The sequence below is a fragment of the Emydura macquarii genome, unplaced genomic scaffold, assembly GCF_026122565.2.
Source record: "Emydura macquarii macquarii isolate MOO-44397 ecotype Brisbane River unplaced genomic scaffold, CSIRO-AGI_Emac_v2 contig_3080, whole genome shotgun sequence".
In the NCBI taxonomy this organism is placed as follows: Eukaryota; Metazoa; Chordata; order Testudines; family Chelidae; genus Emydura; species Emydura macquarii.
The window spans coordinates 6,545,081-6,562,447 of record NW_027133217.1 but is presented as its reverse complement, the minus strand read 5'-3'; the positions used below and the strand labels follow the sequence as shown (position 1 = coordinate 6,562,447).

The 17,367-nt window shown below is 43.3% G+C and overlaps 1 protein-coding gene across 6 annotated transcripts in view; it reads left to right on the top strand.

Annotated features, from left to right (window-relative positions):
* Window positions 1–17,367, top strand: part of SETD2 (SET domain containing 2, histone lysine methyltransferase) — a 158,336-nt gene that overhangs the window by 134,262 nt on the left and 6,707 nt on the right. For 3 of the 6 annotated variants that reach the window (XM_067530448.1, XM_067530446.1, XM_067530447.1), the window contains one exon: window positions 6,075–6,128. The exons of 1 other annotated variant lie outside the window; for it this stretch is intronic. In XM_067530448.1, the coding sequence (XP_067386549.1) occupies window positions 6,075–6,128 (54 nt within the window). Of the gene's footprint in view, window positions 1–6,074; window positions 6,129–14,913; window positions 16,046–17,367 lie in introns of those variants that run through there. 2 more of the 6 variants (XM_067530450.1, XM_067530451.1) reach the window with 2 other exon arrangements.

Sequence of the window (17,367 nt, the reverse complement as noted above, 5' to 3'; positions counted from 1 at the left end):
CATGAGCTCCCTCTTCTCTGTCGTATCAGATATGAGCCATTTGTTTTCACTTTCAGGGCCATTCACAGCCTATCCCCACCCTACCTCTCATTTCTCATTCAGTATCGAAAGATCAGCTCCCACTCTGATAAGCCCATGATAGTAGCCTCCATTGCCATCGTGTTACGGTTCAAACAAGCACCTTTGTGCTTTCTCCCACGCTGCCCCTCACCTCCAGGAGGAGCTCCCCATCAACATCTGCAAAACTAACTTCTCCTCCTCAAAATTCTCCTTTGCCATGAAGCCTACCAAAAAAGTGACAACAGCTAGACTGCTGGTGTGCACAGACTACTACCTTTTATACTATTACAATACTTAGTCCTGCCATGAGTGCAGAGGACTGGACTAGATGACCTCTTGAAGTCTCTTCCAGTCCTACGATTCTTTAAATCTGTATTGAGCAATACTGTCTCATTTCCTCGTACTCCCGTGTTGGTCTGTATCCATCTGTTGTTTCTTGTCTTGTATGTAGATTGTCAGCTTCTTGGGGCAGGGACTGTCTTTGTGTTCTGTGTTTGTACAGCACCTAGCACAATGAGGTCCTGCTCCATGTCTAGGGCTGCTAGGCACTAGGGCAATAAAAATAAACACTAGCAAGTTTCTTTACTAAAAGAAAAATACACAGAGATTAAAAATAAAGTTAAAATTAATTTTTTCTCATGGCTCGCAGCTTGAAGCTTTTTCTCTTTCTGATTAGACTTTCATTTGATGAGCATTGACTTCCATCCACCTTGCATGTTCCAAAACCAGCTGAATTACCGAAGATGATCACGTTTTAATTTCAGCTTCTGCGTCATTTTTGTATGCCACATCCGGGGCCTTGTGCACCAGTCCCTCAACCTCATGGTTCTTGGGAATGGTGTTTGCTTGTTGCAGCTACTAGAGAGCCGCAAAGTACTTGTCTGTAGGTTTGAAACAAAAGTTGCTTGTGTTGGTCTTAATTTCTTGGCCATAAGATGGTAGACTTCAGAGTATTTTGATCCTTAAATTAGCATTTTAAATTTCCATATGCGAAATATAACTTGCACAGTAACGCCCATCTTATCGGAAGTTTAAAAACTGCTCTACGACGTGCACTTTTGCAAATGGAATACTGTTTGTCTTGAAGGTGCACAGGGCCAGAACCGCCACATTGTGTCAGGTGCTGTCTAAACACAGTGATAAGACGATCTATAATTGAACCTCAGGCAAGGGGAGAGAGCAATGAGACAGTGAGTTCACATCAGGCCTTCTGTGCACAGTTACATTATTTCGTATTGGTTAAGACCATTGTCAAGTTGGGGTCATCTGTGTGACTAAACCATTTGTCAGCGTTCATTTAATAACTCCCCCTACTGTGTTTATTCGAACAAGACTCTCTTTTCCTCCTTGCCTCAGTCTTCATTTCAGAAGAGGGCAGGTGCTGAGAATAACTGTAGCACGTCCCTTCCAAAATGCCAGCCAATTCCAACTCTCACAAGCAGAGCAGCTTGCTTGTGTCTTGTGTGCAGAAGAAGCACATGCTGGAGACACGAGAGCTGTGAATGGTACCCATGGGAATTCTCAGGGGAAGAATCCTCCATTGGTGGGAGCTCTGAGCAGGTTTCAGCTCCAAATCTTTATTTTCATTGGTTTAAACAAAATTATTTGGACAGTCTCAACTCATCTCTGCATGTTCCACCCTTTCCTCCCTTCTTTTCAGCGTGGCCCTGTCTATATTAAAGATTGAGTCTGTAGAGTTATAGTTGATTTTGAACATGGTGTGTGTCCACATGCAACACCAGTTTTGCAATTTTGTTAGTATCCATGGCAACTAAATGTTTCACCCCTGTCATAGGCTCAGGCTGGTGCGTGGTTGTCTACCTATAATTGTTTTGGCACGCTGTAATTTGAAGTGTACACAGGACCCACTGATGGTATCTAGGCAACTGGTTTGGCCAGTCGTTCTTCCTCCCAGTCCTCCCTACGGAAGGACACCCTAAAGTGTATTGCCCTGTGTGATTCTGGTGCCACTCTTTGTGCATGTCCTTCAGACCCTGTCCTCCAATGAGGCTGGGAGAGAGCTGCCCAGATTTTCTCCACTGTGCAGTGATGCAAATGCAGATAAGATGTTAGGTTTCGATGCATAAATAGGGTTGACACGTTTGTGTCATGGGAAAAACCTGTTGTGAGGACACAACCATGTAATTGGGTCAGAGGAGTGTCATGTGTTGGTTTGAAAACCACATTTGTATCTGTAGTGTAAACAGGATCTAAGATTGCAATATGGACATTTAAGCCGAATGGGTCAAAATTTTCCAAATTTTGATTTATCAACAACATTTTACATTGAAATTTTGTTTTAAAAAAGGGATGGTGGTTTAGACAAAATTTCAGTGGCACATTCAGCCTGTTTTCCAGTCAGCTTCTCACTACTGGTTGAAAAAAATTTAAATTGAAAGTTTTGGTAAAAAGAGGTTTTTCGTCAAAAATGTTCATATTTTCTAACCCACTCTCCAGTTACACATCAATTAATGCCCAAAACATCACTTCCCCAACCCAAAACCAAACTCGGATCCCATTTTTGCATACTAGAAAGTGACCTTTTCCTTATACTCTCGGCAGAGAACCCCTCTCAGTAAATTAGACGATCTAAGAAATTCTTTGAACTATTTTGTATCTGTTAGCAGATCAAGAGTAGGGACATGCCCCAGGAGTTTTGCAGTACTTCAGTTTTCACATTTGTGTGTGAGGGCACACTGCCATCAGCTCTGCAGGATGCACATCTGGACATGTTGGACTGCAGACCAGCAAGAGACAGATCTTCTGCACTGCACCGAGCTTTGCTTCTCTACTTTCTCCCAGTGGTCCCTGGTCTTGTCTTTAACCTCTCATTCTGTTTTGATTCTGTTCCAGTGTAGTTACAAAGCTTCATCCCTGTACAATTGTGGCCTACTGAAATATTTGCCGTTCCAGTCTCAAGCGTCTTTTGCTCCATGCCATTCCCTTTGAATCATAGAAATATAGGACTGAAGAACCTCAGTGGTCATCTAGTCCAGTCCCCTGCACTCGAGGCAGAACTGTGTAATAACTGCTGACCATTGCAGACAGGTGTTTGCAAATGCACTTTATTCTTGGCCTGCGACACCACGATTCCAATCCCAGTTCTCATCTTCCACTGCCCATTGGTGAAGCTAACGTACCTTACTTGACCTGCAGTAACAAGTTAGTATTCCTGTCTTGGGCATTTTTTAAGCAGAGACTCTCAAATTGTTATCCAAATAAATATCACAGGATCTTTTTCAGGTGATAAGGCAACAAGCCACATTTACTGTGAATACAGAAATTTGGTAAATAGTATGAATAATGCAAATACCAGGGAAACAGGATCAACACTGTAACAATATCAATATTGTGCTTTACTTAGTGAAATAATATCAATAATGTAAATACCAGGGAAACAGGCTTAACATTGTATCAATATCAATATTGTGCTTTACCTAGTGATTACAAATACAGAGACTCTTGTTAATAAAGTGTACTTCATTGACACATGTTTCAATTGGTACTTTCATTCACACTCATTCACACAGAGAGGCATACACAGACAGGGAGACAGACAAACATCTGTGAGACCCCTATGTATGTTATAGTTACCAGACTCTTGGTGCTGGTGGTAGTCACTGGCCAGGTGACTGTAGCATGAGGGTGAGGAGCAAGGTTCTGTCAATGCTCATCGGTACTCCTGGATGGTGTGGTGATGTAGACCCAAACCTCCAGCCTTCATCTTTCTGTCCCATTTTATAGGGAAAAGACCTCATGTAAGTCTATGGGTTTTGCACTGGCATGCTGCATCTGCATTTGGTGTGATCCTTAATCACCCACATTGTTGCAAGTCTGATCAGATTTTGTCCTTTGAAGTGGGCTGACTCCAGAGTTTCCAGGGTGGACTCCTCTTCAGCCAGTTGAGTAGTAAAAGTCATCTTCACTCCTTTCTTCCTCCCTCAAACCTTTGAGGTGAGGCTGGTGTTTTCTTCATCATGTTTCGACATCCCTTACTTAGACCAATTGTTCAATAACTCTCCCTGTCTACACCCACCTCAATTGCTCAGCCATTCACACTCCAATCACTCAGTGCAAACTTAGCTGAAGAACTTACATGTCTTTTAAAGCAAACATTATTTCATTTTTGACTTAAGCACATATAAAATAGGATTTTTACAAATATTCTGAAAGTGGGTAAAATCAACAGATAAAATTGTCAGTGGAGTGGTTTTACAAATAATCTTAAAACAGATAGAATTATTCAAAGTAAAAGACTTGAATTTTTACTAAATATGATTTGGAACCATGTCAAACTGGAATGTAGGACTTACAGAGAATAGCTTAGGCGAAAATCTGGGATCTCTTGTTCCAATGATATGCAGTAAATGAATAGACTGAAATAGAAAAGACTGAGGTGAACATTTCAAAGGGTAGAACAATGAGTCCGTTGAGGTTTTAGCTTTTGATTAAAGGTACAGTGTATCAGGTTGAAGTGCCTCTTGGTAGGAAGGGGTGTGTGTTTGTGGCTCTGTTCTTTCATGCATTTCATAAAAACAGGATTGGGCCAACAAAATGTCTAGTGGGTGTTTTGTTTCTGACAAAACTTCGTTAGCTGCTAACGTGATTGCCAAACTTGTGATCTAACCCTAGCTCCCTCGGTGTGAGAAGCAGCTGCATCCACTGTCTGGTTGGAGATGTCTAACACAGTAGTCTTTGGGCACAAAGCAAGAAAAGGACAGATTCTTATTTTAACTCAAATTCTTCAAGTTAAAATGTGCCTTAATGTAGGTATTTCTTCCATCCACAGCACCAGCTATGGTGTGATTTAGGGCTTATTTACACTGGGAATATCTGTACTGGTAAGTTATCTTAGTGCAAACCCTCCAGCATAAATGCAGTGAACTGATGGTATATGGGGTTGCGTTGGTTTTGAGCAAGGGTAAGCTATGCTAGTGTAAGCCCTGATTCTACATCTGTGTGGCACATCTGTGCTAGGTGTTTGCCCTAGGATAGCTACCTCAGTACGAATATCCCCCTGGTAGACAAGCCCTTCGTCATGAAAACTTGACAGACTGCTGAACGTAGTTGGAAGAATTAGAACCTTCCTGTCTCGGCCTCCAGCCTTTCACCTCTGCTGCTTCCCTGCTCCAAGAAGTCTCCTCAGTACCACCACCAGCAGCACCCCATTTTCTGCTCCCACCATCACCTCAACCCTTCATCCACAAAACAAACATCAACTTCAGCTGATAATTAAGCCATTTAAAAATACCAACACAGAAAATGACATGCACAAAAGAAGCCATGAGAACTTTCATTGGAACTTACTTCATCCTCCTTTCCCGTTAGCTCCATTGTCTTTGTTACTGTCACTATTCAGTTCATGCTTAAATTTGGGTTGTAAACAACAGCAGGGACTGTCTTCTTTGTGAAACATGGGTGCTGCATATATAATGGCATCAATCCATCCATAAACAGTAGGGTCTCATCTGTTTCCTGTCACCATGATATCTGAGCACCTTCCCAATCACTGAAACTAGATTTTTTTCTCTCTCACCAGAAGGTTGCAGGAAGTGTGTTTTCGTGCGAGCTTTTCTTTCTCCTGTCCTTTGCCCTTCGTTGTTATAGGTAATGCTGATGAGGAAAGGCTAGACTTTAAGCTGGTTTTGCATTTAATTCTATGGGCAGTAAGATCTGTCGCCTTTCTCATCTTCTCCTGAAGGGAGTTCTAGAGTCTTGGACCAGCTGCTGAGAAAGATCTGTCCTCCCCCTCCCGCACCCAATTTTCACCCTTAAGGATGTCAGTTTCCTAGATCATAGCTGTCAGAGTAAATAACACATTGCCCAAAATCTTAACTTATGGCCTCTTGCACTTACACATCCATGTGGTTAAAAATTCATCCCAACTCCCTGCTTCATATAATATCATCTCTGTAAAAGGCCTTGTAAGACCGTCTTCCAGTGAATTTTGTGTTTAGACATTCAGCCAAGATATTTTTAGAAAACAATCCCCCCACCTTTCTTTTTCCCCCCAGGATCCATTAATGTCTCAAGATGGAAGCATAGAGGGTACACCAAATGCTTATAAGGTATTGCTTGCTTTTTCTGTCTATTACCGTACACAATACTCTGTGCATGTGCTTGTATTTATACATTTTCTACATGATGCTAAAGGCCTCTGTCATAAGAGGCATCTGTGGTTTCTCTTCGTGCCAGTTGTCAGTAAGGATTGGGATGATAAACAAGATATAGGCTGGCCTTGTGGTTAACAAGGCCTGGGAGCAAAGGAGTTCTGGGCTGTACTTATGACAGTGACTTTGGCCAAGTCACTTAATCTCGGTGCCTCAGTTTCTCCATTTGCAAAAAGAGGCTTTACCTACGTCACAGGAGGGGACTGCGGCTTAATTCGTTGTTAGAAAAGCACCATGAGAACCATGCACAGAAAGCACTGTAGAAATGTGAAGTGTTTTCTGATTGGTTTCTGCATCCAGTGGCTTTACATTCCTTTCCTTTCAATTTTCTCCAAGCCAAAACCAGCAGATGCTTCTTTCAACCTTGTTGCATTTAGGAGCTTTTTATGTTCTAGTATTAAACCTAACCACTGGACAAACACATTTAAATCCTGTTAATGTTCAGCCTTAAATACTCTTCTGTTCCTCTGTGCAGAACACTGAAGAAAATATACTCATTTCCAAGATACCAAGGGATTTAAGCACATCTTAGAGAAACAACACGATGGCAAAAAGTTGTTCTTAGAGTTGATAATCAGAGCAGACTCAGTTAGTTACATGTTGGTTGTTAGTGGACCCATATCATGTGAACCCTTGGAGTGAAGGATTCTGTATCTTGTTTCACTTGCCATTCAAAGAACCTTTTCTGCAAGTTTTATTGCTTTTGTATTTTACTCCACACCACACACACCCTTACAGTCATTAAAATAGCCAGCTGTGTGTCAAAAATAGAGGGAGCTGAAAGTATGCAGAAAATGAGATGAGTAGGCTAGTAATGGAAGTGTAAGGGTTTTCTTCTCCTAGTAAGAGGTCCCTAATATCAGTTTCAACAAAAGGAAAGCAGTCTCGCCAACCTTGAGCATTCAAAAATCATGAGCCATGCTCCCTAAAATTGAGTGCCTTACAAGTGTGAGATTTTTAAAAAATATATCACTCTGGATTCATTTTCTTTGCCATCCGGTGTCTGAGCCTGCAGGCTCACTCAGGTCACGTTTTCAGGCTTTTGTGCAATCGTAAGGACGAGAAACTTCTTTTTCAATGAAAGTTGAGGTGGATGTGATATACCTTGACTTTAGCAAAGCTTTTGATACTCTCTCTCACAGTATTCTTATCAGCAAGTTAAAGAAGTATGGGTTGGATGAATGGACTATAGAATGGATAGAGAGCTGGCTAGAGCATAGGGCTCAACGAGTAGTGATCAATGGCTCCATGTCTAGCTGGCAACCGGTGACAAGTGGAGTTCCCCAGGGGTCGGTCCTGGGGCCGGTTTTGTTCAACATCTTTATTAATGATCTGGAGGATGGGGTAGATTGCGCCCTCAGCAAGTTTGCGGGTGACACTAAGCTGGGGGGAGTGGTAGATACCCTGGAAGGCAGGGATAGGATACAGAGTGACCTAAACAAACTGGAGGATTGGGCCAAAAGAAATCTAATGAGGTTCAACAAAGAAAAGTGCAGAGTCCTCCACTTAGGAAGGAAGTATCCCATGCACAGCTATAGACTGGAGACCAACGAGCTAGGCAGCAGCTCTGCAGAAAAGGACCTGGGGGTAACAGTGGATAAAAAGCTGGATATGAGTCAGCAGTGTGCCCTGGTTGTCAAGAAGGCTAATGGCATATTGGGCTGCATTAGAAGGGGCATTGCCAGCAGGTCACGGGAAGTGATTATTCCCCTCTATTCGGCATTGGTGAGGCCGCATTTAGAATATTGTGTCCAGTTTTGGGCCCCCCACTACAAAAAAGATATAGACAAGTTGGAGAGAGTCCAGCGGAGGGCAACAAAAATGATGAGGGGGCTGGAGCACAGGACTTATGAGGAGAGGCTGAGGGAACTGGGCTTGTTTAGTCTGCAAAAGAGAAGAGTGAGGGGGATTTGATAGCAACCTTTAACTACCTGAAAGGGGGTTCCAGGGAGGATGGGGCAAGGCTGTTCTCGGTGGTGGCAGATGACAGAACAAGGAGCAACGGTCTCAAGTTGCAGGGGGGGAGGTCTAGGTTGGACATTAGGAAAAAGTTTTTCCCTAGGAGGATGGTGAAGCATTGGAATGGGTTACCTAGGGAGGTGGTGGAATCTCCATCCTTAGAGGTTTTTAAGCTGAGGCTTGACGAAGCCCTGGCTGGGATGATATAGCTGAGGTTAGTCCTGCTTTGAGCAGGGGGTTGGACTAGATACCTCCTGAGGTCCCTTCCAACTCTAATACTCTAGGATTCTGTGATTCTTAGGTAATCATTTGAATCCAGAGGCTGGATCTTTTTTTAAAAAAAAACAAAACACCACACCAAATATTGAGATTCGTCATAAAACCACGAAAATTGGCTGCACTGGAAAGCAGGAGGGGCTTGCAAAGCACAGTGCAAAAGGTACATTCACGTGGAAACACAGGGAGGGATTTTGAGCAAAAGCATGTTCCTAACTGGCGTTTTGCTCTTTGTAGTGTATTATTTATTCACATTTGTAGGAAATCGCATTCTCCCGCTTGAGAACACTTCTACAGTACACCTAGGAAAAAATCTACACGTAATTTTGGGAAGGTTGTATAAGGTGTATTATCTTTTTTGGGAGAAGCGAAGGTGTGCAGGTTGGGAGAGGCTACCATATTCATGGTTTCATTTAAAATTTTCTAGGCTTATAATAGAGGTTCTCAACTATTTTTAGACCACAACCCACAAAATGGACGAAGATTTGTTCTGGTGTTCCCTGTATCCCATAGTCCTTTGTGGCTGCAAAGATGTGGGTATGGGATCCATTTTCAGCCGTTTGGGGAGAGTCAGAGGGGGTGGAGTAGTGCTGTTCTAAAGGTCTCTGAAGCCAGCATTGCTTTCCCTGCCCACAGCTTAGTGGCAGGGAGGAATTGAGAAGCTGCTCTGGGGCTGGCTGATGTTCGCTGGTGGCAAAGGCAGTATCACAAGATCAACAACAGAACAGGGCAGGAAATGAGTTGGTCCTTCCCTACTATCCCTGGGCTCCCTTTGGCCCTTCACAACCACAACATTATGGTGCTCCCACTTGGTCAGATGCGAGGCATGACTGCCTGTGCTCTGCCCATTACAGAAAGAAGATGCATCTTTTCAAAAGATGGCTCGGTTTTTACTCTGGCCCCGTCATTCCAAGACAGACTGCTGGGCGTAACCATTTCTAAACACTCTATCCAAAAAGAATTAATAGTTTAAAAACCAACTACTCTTTTCCCTCTGCATGAAGTGTTGAAAGACCACACAGTGAAACCGGCCAGGGTGCATGTCAGAATTGAGACATCACAATTTAGAGCAGATCACTGAAATACCTGATGATAATTGTTAGTTCATGTCTGATAGCTACAGGATTTCAGGGTGTAACGACAGAGCTTATCTTAAAATAAAATAAGAAGAATCCTGCTCCGCTTCCCAACTTCTCTTCTAAACACTTCTTTGCAGTTGGAGAGACCTACCCTTGTTCACTCTTAAAATCTGAGGGTAAACACCATATGTGTAAGGTGGCACAGTTCAATTCACTGTTGCACCAAAGTCTGATATAAAAACATTCAAAAGTTTAAATGCTACAGGCCGAATTCTGTTGTCATTAGCAGTGACTCCACTATAGTGACTTAAGAATTTACACGTAAAAGTGAGTGTGTCATTTGGCCCTGTGGGTCTTAAAATGTTCCTGTTACAACACACAGCCCCAAAACATTCCCCGGTGTCAAGCTCCGTTATTGTATTTTAGCTGTAACAATATCTCCTGTGCCACCAATAGCAAAATCTTACCGCTGCACTTGGGCTTAATTCTTTAAACCAGGCATTTTTTGGAGCCACTTGCACCCCACAAAATCAAGTTATAGCGCATGCCAGCTGGAGCCTATAATTGTGGGTTATTTGAGAAGCTTTGCTGGGACTGGAGGGTAGCAATCAGGCTTAGTTTGGCACAGCAGACTGCAAATTTGGCTTTAATTATTAATACTCAGTTCATAAAAGTGCCCATCAAAAAGTCTCTGGGTTGCATTAGTTTGAACATGATGCTAATGATGAAGTCACTGAACCATTATGCAGCTGAGTTACCATGCAGGGGAAAAATAGGCTGAATTCTGTACCAAGAGGTGGCTTGAAGCCAGTTCCAGCAGCAGGGTATGGAGTAATTTGCACTTCGGGATTTGTCTTTTGGCAGCCTTATAACCTCCTGCCTGTATTTACTGACACAATCAGACACCTAGATGCAAGTAGATTTTCTGTACATACCCAGACTGCATTGTGAGATCTGACTACTCTGTATTCTCTCTGTGGTGTCTCATTTACCTTTTGTGCTGTGCAGAGGATCAAAATTAACTCATCTGCTCTTCATTATTAACCCTTTGATCTGGATACCATAGATGAGGGAAATGATTGAGCTTTGATGTTCAGCCAGCAAGTAGAATATACGAATACTAATTCACTTTAAAAAAAACCCTCAACAATAAAACTTAAAAACCCATGTCTGCCTCATTTTTATATGAAAATATTATTAAATCCAACGTTTGTTTTATTGCAAAACACTTAGGTCACGATACTGAATGTAAAATGCCACCTTTTGGATTGGGGGAGAAAAGTCGTATTTGCTTTGAATCTTAAAAGAAAAAGAAAAAAGGGGGGGGGCGAGGGGGCAACTGAGCATTTGTACAGTGGGGCTAGGGCACTGGACTTAGGAGGTAGGAGAATGGAGGTGCTATTCCTGGCTTGCCATTCACCTGCAGAATGATCTTGGGTAAGTCATGTCCTGCCCGCCTGTGCCTCAGTTTACCCATCTGTAAAATGTCGACAATGGTAATCCTTGTGCTTTGAGGTTTACGGAGAAGTGCTAAGGTGGTGTTCACCATTTTTCACTTCATTACACTCTGCCAAACATCCAGAATGTTAATGTTGAAACACTACTATAAGACATTGCTTTTCAAGCAGCAATGCACTGTTTGCTGTAGACAGGAATAAGTATTTCAATTTGGTTTTAGCCCTTGTTCAAGATAACCAGGACTACCTGTGCAATGTATTTCTCAATCTTTTTTTAAATCCACCCCTCTCAGTAAGTGTTGTTTTAAGACTTGCCGTCATTTTAGCCTGCTCTCTCCAAAACGGTGTATCCAGTGTCCTGTTTAAGCTTCCTACTGCTGGCCTGTAGCAGCAATTAACAAATCATGGTTGTGCAGTTATACTTTGGTGGGAGGGAGGGGAACCATGGGGCATATCGCCCTCAGATCTGAAGGCATGGGTCATCCAGCCCTAAATATACTCAGTGGCAGCAGTTCAGGAATGTTACACTATTCCTTGATATGTGACTTACAAGCTGACTTTTCATTTAACATGCGTGCAAATCTATTAAAAGCCAGATATGTGCCAGGTGCTGGTGGGCGAGGTAGGAAAGGGTGCTCTGAGCAAGAGAAAACATTAGCCATTTACTAGAGGGAGAAATTAGGACTGAAGGCTTTGACTGTCTGTCTATTATTAACACATCCACTGTTGTGTAATTCAGTTGTAAGCTATCAGCATAACATCTGCGTAACGCGGAGGTAGGATTGTATGGTCAGACCTGCTCGTTCTCCAGTTTCTATATGGCCCAAGCCAAAACGGGGTGAGTCTCTTGTTGGTAATAGCCTGCTTATGATCAGAAAAATTGTCAGACAAGGGAGCAGTTCCATGCCTAATTGACACAGTCAGCACTGGCCCTTGAGTTAAACTCACATGTAGAGCAAGATTGGCAGGTGGAGTGGTTATTGTTGCCTTCCATGTGGAGTAGATATTAATATTGCATTGCATTATTTTCACAGCTGAATATGTCAGCAAGGAACTGGAGGCAGACCAATGGCTTTTGGTCACTATCTGATAGCACAGCATGCTCTGAAACTACTTTACTGCATTGTGACGTAAAGAACAGTATACTAGGTGGTGGTTCAGTGTGTGTGGCTGGCTGTCTCCTTTTCACAGCAGAACGCCCTTAGAAATTTCAAATGTATTCAGGATCGTGGAGATTCTCTCATGTCCTTTCTCTTTCTGCTTCCATCAAGCAAGCCGTGTTCGTTGGTCTAAGAAAGAGAACCCTGGAAATACAGGACTGGAAGAGACCTTGAGGTGTCCTCAAGTCCAGCCTCCTGCACTGAGGCAGGACCAAGTAAACTTAGACCATCCCTGACAGGTGTTTATCCAGCCTGTTTTTAAAAACCTCCATTGAGGGGGATTCCACAACCTCCCTTGGAAGCCTGTTGGAGCACTTAATTAACATTATATCAGAACAACTTTCTGCCTATATCTAACCTAAGTCTCCCTTGCTGCAGATTAAGCCCATGACTTCTTGGTCTACCCTCAGTAGACATAGAGAACAGTTGATCACCATCCTCTTTTATAACCTCCCTTAACACAGCTGGAGACAGTTAGTAGGTCCCCCCCTTCAGTCTTCTTTTCTGAAGACTAAATACGGCCAGTTTTTTTTTCCCTTTCCTCATAGGTCAAGTTTTTCTTTTAAAGTTTATGCTGCTCTCCTCTGGACTCTCTCCAATTTGTCCACATCTTTCCTAAAGCTGAGGCCTCACCAGTGCCAAGTAGAACAGGACAATTATCTCCACGTCTTACATACAACACTCCTGTTAATCCCGTCCAGAATGCTATTTAGCCTTTTTCACAACTGCATCACATTGTTGGCTCATACTCCATTTGTGAGCCACTAGAAACCCCAGATCCTTTTCAACAGTGCTACCACCTTGCGCAGTGGTTCTCCAACTTTTTGTGTTGGTGACCCCTTACTCAGCAGCTTGCTATGTGAGAGCCCCCCTTGCCCCTGCGGGCTCCCACTCCGCCTTTGCCCCTAACCCCTGCACTGTGCCATCTTCACCGCTGACCCCTGCACTCCCTCCTGCACCTGCCTGGGGAAACAGACCTGCATGCACAGAGCGGCTGCTCCCACCTCGAAAACTGCTCCTCCATGCATCCCTAGAGGGCTGGGGGGGGGAGCAAAGTCAGGGCTCCTTGCGGGGCGCGGAGGAATGTTGGGGGGGAGCAGCATCTGTGTATCACCGCTCGCCCCATGTTTCTCCAGCAGGAGGAAGCAGGGAGGTTCACAACCCTGTGCCTGGTTGGGGTCGGGGCTCATAGCTCGCGACCCCCTGAGGAGTTGTGACCCCGAGTGTGAGAACTGCTCACCTAGTGAGTTATTCCCCATTTTGTAGTTGTGCATTTGATTTTTTTTTTTTTTCTTCCTTAGTACGTTGAACTTATCTTTAATGAATTTCATCTTCTTGTTTTCAGACCAATTCTCCAATTTGTCAAGGTCATTTTGAATTCTAATACTGTCCTCCCAAGTGCTTGTAATCTCTCCCAACTTGATGTCATCCGCAAACTTTATAACTCTACTCTCTTATCCAAGTCACGTATGAAAATATTGAATAGTACCAGATTGAAGACTGACCCCCACCACAAGATCTCGCTAGATAACCCCTCCCTGTTTGACAGCAAACTGTTGATAACAACGGTCTTGCAACCAATTGTGCACCCATCTGATTTCATCTAGACTGTATTTCCCTAGTTTGCTTATGAGAACATCATGTGGGTCTGTATCAAAAGCCTTACTAAAATCAAAATACATCACATCTACTGCTTCTCTTTCACTCCCTCTCCCCTGCCAATCCACTAGCCAGTAACTCTGTCAAAGAAGGAAATTAGGTTGGTTTGGCATGATTTGTTTTTGACAAATCCATGGTGGCTGGCTGTTCCTTATAAGCCTGTTATTCTCTAGGTGCTTACAAATGGATTGTTTAACAACTTGTTCCAGTATCTTTCCAGGAATTGAAGTTAAGCTGACTGCTCTGTAATTCCCTGTGTCCTCTTGGTTTCCCTTTTTAAAGATGGGTCCTATATTTGCCCTTCTCTCATCATCCGGGGCTTCACCCGTCCTCCACGAGTTCTCAAAGATCATTACTAATGGCTTTGAGATTGCGTCAGCTAGTTCCTTAAGAATGCTAGGATGGATTTCCTCAGGCCCTGCAGACTTAAATACATCTCGCTTATCTAAATATTCTTCATCCTTTTCTCGTCTTATTTGGTCTTGCGTCCCTTCCCCCTTGTTAGTATTAATTGCATTGAGTATCTGATCACCATTAACCATTGTAGTGGAAACTGAAGCAATATAGGTATTGAACACCTCAGCCTTCTTGATGTTCTCAGTTGTTAGTTCAGATAGGTAGTGGAATAGTATCTATTGCAATGTTTCTCAAAGTGGCGGTCCCAACCCAAAATGGGGTTGCAAGACTATTGTGAGGTGTTGGTGAGAGCAGCAGCTGCTGATGGCCAGATAAGCGGCTCTGAAGGCAACACTGCCACCAGCAGCAGTGCAGAAATAAGGGTGGCATGGTATGGGAGGTGAGGTTGTCAAAGCCTGAAATATTTTCCAAGGGGATCCCAGCAAAAAAAAGTTTGAGAACCCCTGATCTGTTGGAACTTGCCAAATGCAACTGTAGCTACATCTTTGAATTTCAACAAATCTGAGTCTTATAATACTTGTATACAACAGACAGGACCTGTTTGCATTACGTACTACTTAAACTGATTAAAGTAGTGCATGGGTTATTAGAAACAGTTACCTGTTGCTTGCTTCTGTCTTTTTAAATTTTAATTGGAGAGAGATCCCAGACTGAAACCAGTGAGTTACTTTTTAAGGAAATCGAGAGGAACAGATGCATCTGAAGATAAACATCTGCACTAAAGCCCTGATTTTTATCATTAGGGCATACTGTCTTTACAGGACCATGAATTACCCTCATCTGAGAATCCTGTTTGCTTTTGAATGAGTAAGTGGTCCGGATAATGTCCATGTCGAATGTAAAATCAAGAAGATTTAGAAAGGCCCTTTCCGAAGATATTTTTGGCTCTGGTTCTCTAATAAATGACTGGTAGCTACTGCCAAATGTTCAACTTTGGTAAGAGGAGTAGATAAAGCTGCACTTTGGTCGAACAGACCCAGAGCGAACTAGAATTCACTTCTACATTTATTAAATAAATAAACTTTTAAAACGCTGTGGAGATGAAACGTGCTTGTGGTGTACGGCGTCTCCTTCACTTCTCTGTCCAGGTGATTCACAGCTCCCTCGAGGCCAGTCCTGTCTCACAGCACGTCAGATTTACGAGGGATGTAAAACGAAATGAAAATGGCCCTGCCAAATGTCTGAGAGCGCGCCAGTCTGACTTCCCATGGCTTTGGGCTAGCGCTGATATAAAACGCAGTGTAAACTGGCTGTATGCCATACTCGTTAATAGTGGATCCTGGTGCTGCAATTAAATGTGATTTTTCCATATGGCAGCCCGATATTTCAAACTATGGGCTCTCGTTTTTAAGTTTTTTAAGACCTTATATCAACAGATTGATTGTCCCTTCACAGACTAGAAGGAAGAAAACAGGTGGTGTCAAAGAACTCCTTGTGTAGCATTTCAGGACACGTTGCTCCAATTTGGCCCAGTTTTGCTTGCTTCTGAGCCACCAGTTCCTCCCATCCCCCAAAGTACGGGGAGGCAACCTGTGTGTGTCTCATTTCCCACAAAGCATCCTTCTGTCACCACTTCATTGCACGTGAGGAGCCGAGCATCTTTGAGACGCGCTCAGCTCCTGCTGCTTTGTCATCCCAGAGTCCAAACTCTACCTACCCCTCATTCACTCTGAGTCGCAACCATTGGGTTGGCGTAGAGGTGTTGACCACTCTACAGTCAGATCACGCACTTTCAGATGTTTTTACACACTGCCAGCAAACAAAATACGCATGGTGCTCCTAGATCTCCTACCGCTGTTCCTAGCATAGGATTGCTGGTGAGCCAAATGCTGGGTTTGTGAGCATGCCACAGCAAAGCTGGGAACTCCTATCCTGAATTAGGTTTGTAAGAGAATACATATTAATCTGGGTGCTCTGCTCCAATTCCAGTTGAGCATTTGGTTTCCCTAAATTGCCCTTGCAGTTTCAACAGAGTGCTGCATTCTTCTTCACCATTCCCACTAGACTGTTGGCTAGTGTTGTCTTGTGCGGTTACAGCTGCTGCGTTTTACCCCTGAGGTAGCTGCACTTCGGTAATGGATGAAGTGATCCTTGTGGGTCTAGCATGAATGTCCAATTTTTTTGGGTTACAGTGGGGTGAGAGGCCTGGGTTAACTGTAGGATGTTTAAACTGTCCGCAGTGACTCCATAATTTCTAACAACCACTGACTTTAACTTTAAAATAAAAAAAACCCTCCCAAAAAACCACCATCCTGGTCATTGAACCGCCATGTGGTGAGTCTGACCAGTCCAAATAACCATGTGCTCAAATTGTTGTATAACCCTCGCCCTTCCCTGCCCCGTCCCCCGCTACTGTTCATTGTCCCTCCTTGGTGGTGTCAAGCACCTGAAAACCTCGGAGTGGAGCTGGTTTCTCTCCCTGCATTGTGAAGAGCTTAGCACACCTTTGGGTTCTGTAAAATAACGAATACTTTCTCCCTTCCCCTTGTTTGAAAACCTATAATGCAGGTGACTGGAGTGTTGCTATGTAAAGTGTTCAAGGCTGTCTATGCTACTGCTTTTGTTGCTATAATCTATGTCACTCGGGTGTGAAAAAGAACAGCCCCATAGCAGCAGAAGTTACAGCAGCAGAAGTACCGGTGTGGACAGCGCTAGCGCTATGTCGGCAGGAGCGCTTCTCCCGCTGACACAGCTCCTGCTGCTCGTAGAGGTGGTTTTATTATGCCAATGGAAGAGCTCTTTTCCATCGGCATAGAAGGCTACACGAATGCATCGGTATAGCGGTGACGCTGAAAGCTCTCTAGTGTAGATATTGCCTAAGGCAGCTGGGGAGTGTATTAAATCTGGGGAGTTTAGATGAGTTTACATGCTACGTAATCCATTTCTTTGGTCCTTTACTAAGATAGCATTGGGTAGTGTCTCAATAAATAGTCCTGTTGATTTTCTAAAGGTCATTGTGAGCCTTTGTATGAACAAAATATCCATTTAGAAACAAAACTTTAGAAACATTTATCACAAACTAAGGCATCCCCACAGATGTGCGTAGTTTGCGGATTGTAAACCAGTACTGTCTAATAGCTTCGAGCATTAACATCTCTCTCTTTCACAAAAATATGGGGGTGTGGAAGTA